The sequence below is a fragment of the Lentinula edodes genome (genome assembly GCF_021015755.1).
Source record: "Lentinula edodes strain Le(Bin) 0899 ss11 chromosome Unknown C8R40scaffold_29, whole genome shotgun sequence".
Lineage (NCBI taxonomy): Eukaryota > Fungi > Basidiomycota > Agaricomycetes > Agaricales > Omphalotaceae > Lentinula > Lentinula edodes.
In genome coordinates, this window is record NW_025764335.1 from 360302 (window position 1) to 373622 (window position 13321).

At 42.6% G+C, this 13321-nt stretch overlaps 4 protein-coding genes across 4 annotated transcripts; 2 read left to right on the forward strand and 2 right to left on the reverse strand.

Annotated features, from left to right (window-relative positions):
- Nucleotides 1–5869: 5869 nt before the first annotated feature.
- C8R40DRAFT_1173252 (uncharacterized protein) lies at nucleotides 5870–6751 on the forward strand (the record flags this gene model as incomplete). Its single annotated transcript, XM_046231990.1, has 6 exons — nucleotides 5870–5905; nucleotides 5958–6044; nucleotides 6101–6160; nucleotides 6210–6326; nucleotides 6381–6590; nucleotides 6641–6751. The coding sequence occupies 6 exons, from the start codon at nucleotides 5870–5872 to the stop codon at nucleotides 6749–6751; spliced, it is 621 nt and encodes a 206-aa protein (XP_046083943.1).
- Nucleotides 6752–6851: 100 nt separating this feature from the next.
- On the reverse strand, nucleotides 6852–9778 carry C8R40DRAFT_1071484 (uncharacterized protein; the record flags this gene model as incomplete). The annotated part of the gene is made up of 5 exons (XM_046226338.1): nucleotides 6852–6982; nucleotides 7168–7185; nucleotides 7233–9236; nucleotides 9258–9644; nucleotides 9700–9778. The coding sequence occupies 5 exons, from the start codon at nucleotides 9776–9778 to the stop codon at nucleotides 6852–6854; spliced, it is 2619 nt and encodes an 872-aa protein (XP_046083944.1).
- Nucleotides 9779–10488: 710 nt separating this feature from the next.
- C8R40DRAFT_1173254 (uncharacterized protein) lies at nucleotides 10489–11189 on the reverse strand (the record flags this gene model as incomplete). Its single annotated transcript, XM_046231991.1, has 3 exons — nucleotides 10489–10555; nucleotides 10614–10996; nucleotides 11055–11189. The coding sequence occupies 3 exons, from the start codon at nucleotides 11187–11189 to the stop codon at nucleotides 10489–10491; spliced, it is 585 nt and encodes a 194-aa protein (XP_046083945.1).
- Nucleotides 11190–12482: 1293 nt separating this feature from the next.
- Nucleotides 12483–13131, forward strand: C8R40DRAFT_1173255 (uncharacterized protein; the record flags this gene model as incomplete). The annotated part of the gene is made up of 2 exons (XM_046231992.1): nucleotides 12483–12737; nucleotides 12799–13131. The coding sequence occupies 2 exons, from the start codon at nucleotides 12483–12485 to the stop codon at nucleotides 13129–13131; spliced, it is 588 nt and encodes a 195-aa protein (XP_046083946.1).
- Between the last annotated feature and the right edge of the window lie 190 nt (nucleotides 13132–13321).

The following is a 13321-nucleotide window of genomic DNA, read 5'->3' on the forward strand; positions in this document are numbered from 1 at the left end:
GTGCAATCTGGTACACTTCCAGTGATATATAAGTTGCACAATGCTGCTTGGGAAGATATGCTATTGAAACCAATGACTGATAAGCTCAAAGCTTCTTCAAATCTCATGGAGGCAGATATTGCACCTACTGAAGATCAGCTTGAATCATATATGCATCAAGCCTGCATTAATATCATAGAGCCACTTACCAAGTATATTGAGGGCTTCAACAATGATAAATATAAAAGGAGCTCTACCCTTCAACACAAGGAAAGAAGGCCTCTTCCACGTGGTTTGAAAACTGATTTTTATCCACTCCGGTTGAATCAACATGAGGAGGCTTCAGTCAATGGGAATTTGCTTGTACAGGATGATATTCATTTGAATCAATTGAAGCAAGAAGATGGTGACAATTCAAAACTAGCCCTGTATGCTAAGCCTTTGTATGCAGACTTGCTTACTCTAGTTCGAACTCGAGGTTGTGTGCATGTACGGCGACTAGACACTAATCCATGGACAAGGAGAGAGATCTATCAAAATGGAATGGGAATACTACATTTTCTTATGAATCTTGTATGGGTAGTGCTACACACATATAGAGGTGAAGTTCAGCAAATTGGGAGTTTGAGAAACTTCTTTGTGAAGCTAGAAAAAAAACGTTTAGATGGTGATAAACCTGATTATTACACACTTTTATCTGCTTTTGATCAGATTCTTGATGGCTTGCTGCTGCATGCTTGGCAAAAACAGTGTGGGTTTCCAAATTTGACACAATTTGCAACTTCCCAACCATCTCCAGAATGTTTATTAAAAATTGCAGCAAGAATTCTTCAGGCATATGCAAGTCCAATGGAGGAGCCATTGCAAGAAATGGATGAGGGCAGTGAGGATAGTAATGACTCTGATAGTGTTTCACCTGAATTTGACCCAGTGTTGCGCAATGTACAACTCCTTATCCGTGATCTCCTATATGTACGAGAAATTGTGCAGGCAACATCGGCAGGAGATTTTGGTCGGATTGAAGATTTGTTTCCTGATATGCTCCGGATATTTAGAGGGGCTGGATCAAATAACTACTCTACTGAAATACTACATTGGATACACCGAGTCAAAAATATGTGGACTCCTGCATTTGCCAATATTATGCGTGACAACATGCTTATCAATGTTTCTGGAATAGATGGTCATTTTATGGGAATTGATACAAATATTGAACACTTAATCAAGGAAATCAAGAGACTGGCTACAGCCAAAGGAATACATTCTGATTGGGAAAAATTTGGGCATCTGTCTGCATGTTTGAAGGAGATTCAGATTTTGAAAGATCAAGTGGGAAGGAGTTTGGAAACATCATACAAGAACAAAACATCAAAGGAAATAAATACAACAATGCTTGTATGGAGAATAGTGGAACATGCAGCAGAGTATGATATCCTAACTATCAATCCTGATCGTGAAGGAAATCTGAATTGCAAACCATTAACTGACCTTCATGCTAAAGGACATGCTCAGCTGGCTTCCTCTTCACTTTCTACATTCAATAAACGTATAAGGGCATTCATTGAAGGTATGCCATTTGAGGAAGAAAAAGATATGCTGCCAGTAATGGAATTCAATAATGAATTAGATGAAGGTTTTGATAACTAACTTTTTAGTACCATATGTAATATATACTAGAAGAATTAAATAAAATTTGTTTTGATTTGCAAAACCCGGCGAAGATCAGCTTGGGTTTTTCGACTACTCTTTTCATCTTGGAGAAATGCTTCCATTATATCATCATCAACATCACTGTCAACAATGAATTCAGCAGAAGGATATGAAGACTCCCCAATTTTTGCCTTTTTGTGAGCACGCTTTGCAGCACTGTGCTGAGAGGCTAATATAGCACTATCGAAGTCCACAATAACTTGAGAAATGCTGGTGGCCCATTTAACACCCCATTCTGCTGTTTGCGCAATCCGATTGGTGACATCAGAGTGACACTGGAGTTCACCAACCTTTGCATTAGCAAGAGTTTTGATATTTGCATCTGACAGAATGTAATAGCGGGGACGTATTGCTGATAATCGATCATTGCAATGAGCATTCTCCAGCCATTCCTGAAGTGTCCTATAGAGAGCTTTGCGTTGTGCCAAGGGTCGAACCGATTTGTGTTTTCGCTTTTCTGAAGTTTCGGCTGAAGGAACATCAGACTCGGAAACAGTAAGCAGTGGACCAGGAAGAAAAGCCTGTAAGGTGAATCCACTGCCAGGATGTCGGTCACAACAGAATGGACCAGAATAGTTACATGCTACTAGAAATAAGTATAAGTAAAAGTTTGAGAATATAGAACTTACCTTCAGGAGATGCATCACCAAGATAAGTGGCAAAAAATAATCGTAAACACATGGATGTTTGAACCAGAACAACAAGTGAAAAGGGAGCACGATCTTTGGCAGATGCATTCTGTTTCAAATAGCCACAGGGACGGTCAAGATCCTCACAATCCCAGGTAGTGAAGTCTTCAGGATCTAGATCAAGCACCCACTGTTCTGAGAATAAAACAGCAAGACCAAAACATCCAAGCTGCCTCATGACACGGCCATATTCCTGTAATAACAGAGCAGTAGTCTTTGACAAGCCTGCAACACAGACTATATTTATTCCCCTATGATCAATCCCCTTGTCCAATGAGTTTAGCATAAGTTATAAGGACAATAATAAAAAGAATAACTAACTGTTGACTCAGCAGAAGTTGCTACAAGGATACGACATGATCCACCTGCTCTAGCAAACTCATAATGAGTCTCTTTGAGATAGGTAGGTGACATCCCACTATGGTAATGCTTGATAATGCCAAGATGGTGATACTCAGGAGGAAGACAGCTTGTGAGATATTGAGCAAGGTCAACTGTTGCAGCCATATGCTCTCGAAATATGAGAATACGAGGCTGAAGTGAAAGATCGAAAGGCTGCTGAATGAAACATTTGTAGTTTTCGAGGTTGTCAATGCTACCAATGACTGTATGAGTGGCATAAATAGTGTTGGCCCGATTGGATGATGTGATTATGGAAGTATGATTAGGACGGAGTGCTTTTGCACAAATGACTTTACACATATGAGGTGGAGCAGTTGCAGTAAGTGCCACAGACACTATATGTGGACCAAGGAGAACACGTAGCTCATCAAGGCGCCCATAAGCAGGGCGGAATGCAGGAAGTCCATACTGTGCAATGCCTTGGGTAGGGATCGAATGTGATTCATCAATAATCAGGTAGCGTACACGCTTCTTGAACTGATGTTGACGAATCATATGTCCCCATCTAGTTAAATGACCTGCAGAATTCCGCCAACACTGCTCAGGTGTTACCAAAAATAGTCGTGCAGATCCTGGTTGCTTGTTCAGGAAATCATGAACCTTCTCCTATAAGAACAAAAATTGGTAATAACAGGATTGTGAAACTCACCAAAAAATGACTTACCTCCCAGAATATATTGTCATTAGTGGTATCTTCATTAATAGCAACTGTTTCAATGGAATACAGAGCTTGAATGCTTTCAACCTTGAATAATTTAAGCGCAGAATAGATATTATGTATATTGAAGTTACAACCTACATGAGATAGCTGTAACCTCTTCAATGGAGAGAGCATCACAGTGACTTCATCTGATTCCACAAGTAGTTGGTTTAGGACTGAAGCTAGTGTTTTACCACTGCCAGTACCAGCTACAACAAAAGCATCATTACCCTTTGAACCAGCAAGAGCAATCTTCAACTGGAGTTCATGTGGAATTTGTTTGCAGTTTGTCACTTTCCAGCACATAAAAATGTATCGGAGGCACTGTGCATGAGCTCCTGCATCCAAAGTATCAAGAAAAATGAGGGGAAGGCTCGGATAGATGTGTGGAAACTGTTTTAAAAGGTAGTTAAGTTGCGAGAAGGAGGCAGAATTAAGCCAGGATTTGACAGCTGAATCTGTCTGGTAGGCAAACCAAAAAGAGAGTTCTGGAACAGAGAGTTCAGGAGTAAAGACTGTAAGTGCAATATTAGACACCATTAGGGTAGAGGATGCAAGAACATGGAGGTATTTTAGCAAGAGATCAAAAATAAGCAACGTCGTTCGTTTACAGCGTAATCACGTGGCCGTTCCCCCGAATGGAATATCTCCGAAAGTAAGTTACCAAAAAAGGCTATTAATAAGCATTCTAGAAGATTCTACAAATGATAACGCAGTTCCCGCCAATTTAAACTCAGATATTCCAAGCCCTCTAACGAGGTTCCGCCCCACGGGCGAACTTTAATCAAATCTTTTGATTTTTCGTAGAGGGCTTGGTTACCAAGCTAGGGTAGCGTTGGCAAAGGTTCCGCAAAGCTTTGAGAGCTAAGTACGAAGCTTCGATCAATCAATTTGAATCGTTCTAAGGATTCGATATATTCCTTTGATCAAGGTAGATTCAGCACGCTTTGTGCTTTGGTTTGTATTGATTTGGGTATATCAAGAATTGGGGTTTTGAATCAAAGTAAATTAAAACCGAAACACACAGACCCCTACAGAGGGCTAGAACTATGTGCTGGCACAACCACACAGCGTGATTTGCCCTTAAGACCAACGACTGATCCTAAGTTCGAAGAATACCCAACAACTGGATAGACTTCTCGCAGTCACAAGGAGCAGAACACGACGTTCCTATACTCACAAGTGCCGGGCCCGAATGGCTGCTAGCGAAGAGGTTTCAGTCTGGCGGGAGTGTGTCTTTCCTTTTTACGGATTAGCACTGCAACGTCGTCCCAAAATCACTTGTATTCCAGATACATCGGATCGCTATTTATACATACAGAATATAGAGTCGCATAGTACAATTAATTTAATACAATAAACGTTCGGAACCGCAAGGAAACTTCTACACTCAGTCAGATACCATTTAATTTGAATCTACATGCCCTTATTTGGTCCATATTGGTTCCAAGATTCTAGTATATCTCCAAACATAGGTAGGTACTTCAATATTCATTTAATTTAATTGTTTTGGAGGATGACTCGAATGGTGTTCAACTGTCATTGCGGTCCAACACTTACTTCGATCGTTTGTCACCTCGTCCGGAGGCAAATCAGCTCTCCTCGATTCTAATCCTATCAATCTGATTCATCTGGATTAAACTAATTGCTTCTCTCTTTCAATAGACACCCATTGTGCCTATACTCTATCAAGGGAGTTACGCATAGTATTCATTTAATTGTATTCTTCAATATTTTCTACGTCAGGACTCTTTGACATTCATTTGATATGCCTTCGGAGCCTCGCAGTACTTCGATCGTTCTTCTAGTCATTTTCCTCAACCATGCAACTTGATTGGTCTATTAGACTAAACCGCAGTCTTTTAGGTTAATGCATGATCTCGTTCTAGAAGGAGTATTTGATAATTCCTGAGTTCTAGAAAGTCATTTCGAGTCAATCCTCGGTTCATGGTCACTTGAGTAAGTTCTTCCAAACTCCTGCCAGTGTAAGGTCCAATAAGAATACCCTTGGTATGTCATACGTGAATGGTCATCCTTCGGATGTAGTCCGAGTCTGGTATAATCCTGCTTGACGAACAGGTAGACTGCTATCCGTAGGTAGTATCGGGGATGGGTAAACTGACCAACTTGTGGTAGTATGGGTATATGGTCCCTTCAACTTATTAGACTGATTCAGTATTGACTTTGACTGTCAATCTGGGTCTCAATTACAGTCCTCTTGATACAAATCTATACGTAAAAATGTCACAATTCACAGCATAGATGTCTAGCCAAAATTTAGGCGTGTCACCGTCAGTATGATATATATTCGCGTTCATAGGAACCAGCCACTACTTCGAAACCCATCATACGTGATAGTCAGATACCCGAGTCCACGGATAATGCGACCATGTCGTCGAAACCTGAAGCTCTATCTAGGCAGATGGTGAGCAGCTAATTTGCATAGATCTTCGATGATGCTGATCTACCATGCAAAGACTACAGAGCATATCATGAGTGCCATCGAAGATATTCCAGTGAAAGCGTCTTCACTGTTGACCACTGATATTCCGATGAGGAGAGCTGTGGGCGCATGCATTTTGTGAATAAAAGTTACATATCTGACAATTTTCCCTTGCAGAACTCAGCCGCCTCTCTACCAGGACAAACAATGGACAACCGCGATACTTCCAAGACAAATGTGAGTTTATATATATATTCCATACGTAGATTTGGTAATTACAACGTAGGCATCTTTTGAGAACTCAGCTTATCCTTTGCAGGGATCAGGTCATCCTTCTGAGGGGTCAGAATGTCATTTGGAGGAGTCAGGATGCCCAAAACATGAACCATTTCAAAACATGGTTGTGAGTGTATGATTACCATGCATTTGTTTCATAGGCTAATGTTCCATCGAGTAGATAGATCATCTTCAACTCTCCCAAGTTCTATTCAAGGCGGGTGCTCTGATGTACCTGCTCTTCCTAATCAGAGTGCTCCAAAAGATTTATGCAATGTTTCGGAGCCAACCCCTCACTGTTTCTGCTGGAAATTTGACTCTCAGTGTTTTATTGTTTCTTCTCATCCAATACCATCTCCCAAAGCAAGCCCAACTCAGAGTGGTTCATAAGGTGGGTGTTACACCAGAGTGATTACTTGTTTTACTCATTTCCCTCAAAAGTTCGAAATTCCTCAAGTCGCAGTGGATTCTATCGTCTTCGTAGGGTCCTTTACATGCGTGTCATTTGTTTTGCAAGTGATTCCCATTGTCGGAGAGTTAGTAGCTTACTAGGCAATGTTTCGAAATTACCATACCATAAATATCGATGCCTTTTCAGTGTGTAAAGTTCACGTCAAATGAAGATGAGCATTATGCTACTTTATAGCATCGATCAGAATAATACATAGTCGTACAGATAGATTTCATTATTGCTCCCCATCAGATCGGCAAGTTGCATTCTTTCGTGAGATATTGGACTGCGAGTAGATCGTTCTTGTTCGAAAGTGTGTACGCCCTTTGAAACTTCAGGTGCGTATATCATTCTTGAGGAGTCATCAAAACTACAGGCTCTGTAGCATTGTGAATATTGGTCATTCGCTTTTGAAACCAATTTTCGGCATCTTTCAACCAATATCCACAATTAAGTCCACATGTTTTCCAAGAGTTCGGATGGGGCCACCAGGACCGTGTTGCAGTTTGTTGTATACCTTCCTTCGAGACAATGCCTAAACAAAGGAATCAGAGGCAGATGCAAAGAAAGGTACACACATACCTGTAGCAACCTCGTATGTACCACATATGAGGTCCGTTTCTTCGCTCGTTAATTGGTCATCCCAAAATGCACGACCTCGGCCCACTTCCCACACACAAAGTGCATGTTCTCTCTCTTGCAGAGCATGTACGGTAGGTCCATCATAGACATCATTTTTATCGACAATTTCGCGAGCTAATCGAGCAACTATGCCTCCACCTAACAATGCCGCACGACCCCTGGCGGAACGTAGAAACTTGTTATGAATAACCTCATATCCATGATAATCTTTTAGATCAGGAAGAAATCCTGCTGGACGAAAGCCCAAAACCGCAGGACGACGGCGCGGAATCACCTTGCATATTCGAGGAGGATTGCTAGCTATCAGAGTATTGAAAGCAAGGCCCTCTTCAATTAAGCATTTGATAATATCCACCGTTCCTGGACCCCACTTCCTACGAGCTATTTCCAAAACAGTGGCTGCGCTGCGTAATGCAATTAGATATGGCTCATTGTCTGTAGCATCCTGCACCTGTATCAAGAAATGGTATCCGTGATACGAGGTTAAGACATCAACCTCAAATGGGATCTGAGGTCTCATGAGCCCATTCCTGATAGCCAAATCGTATTCTTGGGGTGCATGTCGTAGATCGACTGCATTTAACAATTGCATGACAAGATTGATTATTTGTAGCTTGATGTGATTGTGATTGTGCGGTCCATCAGGCACAGGGGGGCGTCCACATCCAAGCAGGCCCAATACTTTCTTCCAAACTTTAGGTAGAACCACGACTTCTCTATTGTCTTCGATAGGTCGTTTGAGAAACCCGAATCTATGGTGGGCAACGTCTTCGATGGCCTCTAAAAAGGATATGGGTACCGTCGGCGAGTCCTTTTTAGGATGAAGACGAGCAATATAGGCATAGGAGGAAGCGGGGCCGACATCATGGCCCGCTTCCTCATTTGATTGCAAGGACATAGAGATAAAATAATCATCGTTGGGGTCATCCTCAAGGGAGTCTAAATCACAACCGCCGTCAGGATCCAGGTCCGTGCAAATCTCCCATTCATCAGCAACGGAATCATAACGCCGCTGGCTTGGGCCATATCTCTCCCAGATATCCTCATAGTTGCTCCTTCCTACAGCTGTCCGCACCCTGATCCCTTCTACAAGGTCCCAGTAATAGACACGAGCACCTTTTCTACCTGGAGGTCGATCTCTCCTAGCATTTTCTTCTCGCTGTAAGCGAGACTGACATTCAGATGCAGCCTCGGATGCAATGACTTTGAGTCTATGGGCTTCTCTGCGTTGGATGAATGTGAATAGGTCCTCGTTGTTTCGGGGAAGACTTCTGCCAGTGATACGTGGATAACATAGTTTAGGCTTGTGAGTAGATACTTCGGTTTTGTTGAAGGAATGGTCTTCTGATAATGGTGGCGGATAAGAAGTCTTTGTTGCAGAAAGCATGTCAACCGTGGTAGAATTGGGAATCGGAAACGTGATGGGATTGGGAAACGGGATCACGAAATTGAAGAATTTTGGGACAGACCAATCATGGATTTGACCCCAGTATAGCATCAGAGGCATATTGGAGTCAAGGAACACAGGGAGCCAGGGAAGACACCCAGAATTGTGCACATCGACAAATGCACCGACCATTGGAATATCCATAATCTGATGAAAATACGCAAGCCATTCAGAGCTGATTGATGTTTCTTTACGAAGTAGCTCTTGCCATTCCCACTTCGCAGGGACAGGTCCCCGGCGAAGTTCCGCATACTCCTTCTGTCTCTTTCCCAAGAAAGAATCGGGCTTGTTAGGTGGAATGTGCAACGCGACAATATCAACCCATTTATTCTCCAAATGATACAGCATTTGAAGGAAGAAAGAGATACAGGCAATCAAAGGAATAAATGCTTGACGAGATCGCATTCCTGCACTACGCGCCTCTGCTTCCGTTCTCCAACGTGCATGATACCCATAAAAGTTTGGTAGTGGCCAAAGGCGAAGATCGTCAGGAATTGCTAGTCAGTTGATTTTCATACAGGCACGTAGAAACGCGCGCATATTTCTCTCTAACGAGTCCCAATCTTCTTGTAGTGACGAACTGAGCGCGTAAGTTTTTGACAGGCCGTCTTTTTCAATTGGTAGGGTACTGAATCCATGGTCAAGGCATTTCAAGAAGTGGAATTTGAATGGGTTGCTGCTGGGCGCGAATCCCAGGAAAGGTATCGAGGAAATCACCCAGCGTGGTGTATAGAAATCAGGGAGCGTGGCTGAGTTTGGACTAGGATTCAGACTTTGCTCTCTGGAGGGCACGATGGGAAAGTTGTGTGGCCGATGATTGAGGCAAGTGAAGACGTCGTTGTCTATCAGTGCATGGAAGCTGGATAGGTCAGTTTCCTGAGACGTCGCAAGCATACAAGTCGCCTCTATAATCAAACAGCATTAGGAAATATATGCTATTCATTACAAACAAATACTCACTTTCCATGAGTTGGACGTACACTTTTGCGTTTCGGTGGTATGATTGAGGATTGAGAGGTAAGAAGGTCTCTTCGGACATCGTCAAATTCCGGTGACACCAGAAGAAGGGTTGATGCTGACGATGTTGCAATGAGTTTACTAAACACGTCTATTTGTATTTGTCTCAGCGCTTCAAGTCCAGTTTGACCAGAAAGAAGCCTGACAGCGATCTAGCTAGAGAGCACTGTGCCACTGTCGAACTCAGGATTCAGAAAATCCTAAGTTATGTGCACCACGTGCTTGAACATTCGACCTCCATCGAACATTAATCTTTACTAGTACTGCTTTCTCGCAGCTGCTCCAGGTTAGAAACTGGGAGTTAGCACAGATCATATATGTCAAGCCTGGAGGCCTTCAACACCCGGACAAGAACTCTGGGCAAATTCTAAAGATCTCAAGTCCCAACTTCGCGTGAAAAAGAACAACTGGATGTTAGGTGACGTAGGTAAGGAATGATGGCTGAAAAGGATGACAAAACTGTAGGACCTTCAAACAAATATAACGATGTAGCTGATAGGCCAGGATAGCGTAAGGTGTGTATTCAATTTTTTGAATGGAAAGCTAACAAACAAAACTGTGGGCATACAGAATAAATACAACGAAAAGGATGGCATGGTGAAGGAGGCATGGTGAGACGTGGTCAACACGACTATAATTGAGGAAATGAGGTGCATAGGTAAAAGAATGAGGTGGAGAAATAGGTCACGAGCTACTAGCACTCTACTACAGATCAAAACGGAAAGCAAGGGCCTAACCCCTAACGATGTGCTTCAGAGGAGTTCCTTTTTCAATGTGATCTCCGACGTTCCTCGAGAACCTGTGATAAGAGCGTTAGGAACTGCATGACCCCGGGACTTGACAAAATCTTTACTTACGCGGTGAGTACTCGTTTGATTATTTCATCCCTCTCGTTATTCTCATACCTAGGCACGCAATCTAAGAACCTTTCCGGCTCATAGACAGAGTAGAAGAATATGGCGATCTCGCCCTTGAATTTCTCCCTCACGCCGTACGTTTTCAGAAGTTCGTTATTGTTGGGAGATCCTTGATCGTATGTCCCACAGACGTAGTAATGTCTTTGATCAACGATGACTTTCAGCTTGTAGATGTCATCTGCGATTGTGTCTGATGAAAATCCACTATGAACTTCAATGAACCGTTGGTGCTTGTGGCGGCTTGAAAGGATGGACGGAAACTTCTTCTTCTCGGCTATCGCATGACCCATTCCAAAGTAGAGACCCATTGTTGACCCTTCTACCTGCGGAAGCAAAGTGTGAAATTATTTCCAATAAAACATACGACTTCAAATATTTTACCTTATCAAGTTCTCGGGGCATGATACCTCCGTTGAACGGAGTAATAAGTAAGGTGTGACTAGGAGAAAGACGTCTCCTTGCAACGGGTGTGCCATTCCTGGAGGAACGAGACTGGGCTCGAGATGAAGAAACCATATCGAAATGCAGAGCAGGCTGAGTGAAAACAACCAAATTGCGACAAGGATCTATCTTTGTGAACTGCTTCTTAAAGACTTCAGCACGCTCTGGACACGACTCTTTGACGTTTTAGTCTCTTAATTTTTTCTAATGTTTTTATCAATCATTTTGTCATACAAAGCGAACAGTCATTTCAACGTGCGTGCTGGCCAGTTTACAAATCATCCAGCTAAACTCGTCGTCACTTAGCATCGACAAAAAAGATTTTTGCAAAAAGTTTAGGGCTCCAGTGGCCCTCAGGAAAGTGAAAATGGTACATAGGTTTCTCTGAGAATGCTAAGACATTTTCTAGCAGGGTGAGTCTTTCCTTCATTCTCATAGCGTTTCGTTCCGACATCATTCAACGCCCAGACGAATAGAGACTTATGAAAACAGTCCGACTTCAGAAAATAGGAATTTCTTCGTGAATGAGGAAGATTTTAGTCACAAATTCTGTATGAAATCGAGGCTGATGGAGATATGCAACCCTGTATTCGCTCTATCTGTTGAAAGGCCGCAAACTTGGTAAAGTTGAACACCTGATATTCCGGGCGATGCAGGTTCTCCATACATGACTGATTTAATTAGACATGAACCTTACTTGGGCAAGTTGGCCTTGATAACATGTCGCGGTACATTGCTGCCATTTTCCACTTTTGAGAAGACTTTATCACATTTTAGTTTGCTCATTGAGGATCCAACTACATGTACTTCTTCGTAAAATGTATAACCCAATATATTCCTTTCCAGGACTTGTTTCAAGACTATTTGTGATTTCAATAACAGAATCGAGATCAGGAAATCACATCAATCTGGCCCTCGAGCTAAACCCAAAAAGAGAACAATAGAGAGTATTAGCGAGATTAAACGAGTACTTGCCAAGTCGCAGGGCATTGCAGGGGTGCTTGCTAATGTAGCCCGGCTGGAGCTTATCGATGGCAAAAACAGGTCGAGCTAGTCATAATACCGTTGGTCAAAACTGCAGTATTTGGAAGAGACATTGTGGGGTAGCCTCATGTATATGTAGACAGCCATTTACTTTGAAATTGGAACGAAGATGGCATAAACGTGCGCATTGGTAGCACAGGATCCGACATATCTAGCCATATACATGGCTTCGAAGCTAGCACATTGGATAGAAAGGTATACATATTATAACTATGTTGCTACACGCAGATATATCGTGGCTCGCGTCAAACATTTGCCTCGAGCAATGAATTGATTTGTATTTGATGAGGTGGTAGGAAAAACTTGAGGATATCTTAGACCCCAATGTCTTCCGAGCTTGCTTCTTCCACCGCAACGTATTCATCTTCACAGATGGGGGTTTCAAGCCAGGCTAGTCTCATGAACAAATTTCTTTCTTTCTTGTTGAAGCTCCTACCTGATCCTGGTCATCCGCATGGTCCCGACGGTCCTGCATCACGTCTATTTAGTGTGTTTGCGGATAGGACACGCGAAGAGGCATTTATTGAATTGAGCATCATTCTCGGGTTCACGATACTCATTAGTTGCACCTATAAAGTGGTGAGTAGCTGCAAACTCCGTACCATGTTTCTGTCAGAACTGATAACTTCGATCAACAAAGCTCTGCTATATGACGACGCAAACGTATTCTTGGATGTCCGGATACTTTCCGTGGACCACCCGACTCGTTGTCCTTGCGCAGCGAGAGAAGGCCGTTGCACAGAAGGAGGTCATGATTGTGCAACAGACTCGAACTCTTCAGTTGGACGTCAAGATTGCGCTTTACAAGTGTCTTGCTGGAGTTCTTGAGCGTTCCGCGGCAACTGCTCGAGACAGAACCAGCGACCTCGAGATGGAAAAGGAATTATTTGTGGAAGAGCTTATAAGGGATGTTCGTGATAATTCAGGACAGCTCTCGGCTATGCGTCGTACGACCGCCACCAATGAGGAATAGTTGCAATGTATACTCTGTAGTCCGAAAAATCTATCGATGTGACGTGATGACCAAAGCATATCTCGACCGCAAGAATCATCGAGCAGTAAGCAACCCCTAGACTTAGACGTTATAGTTCACTAGTCCATCTTTGAAGCTTTCCTTTCCATATTATGAGACAAAAACGTGAAGTACGACGACTTTTACAACT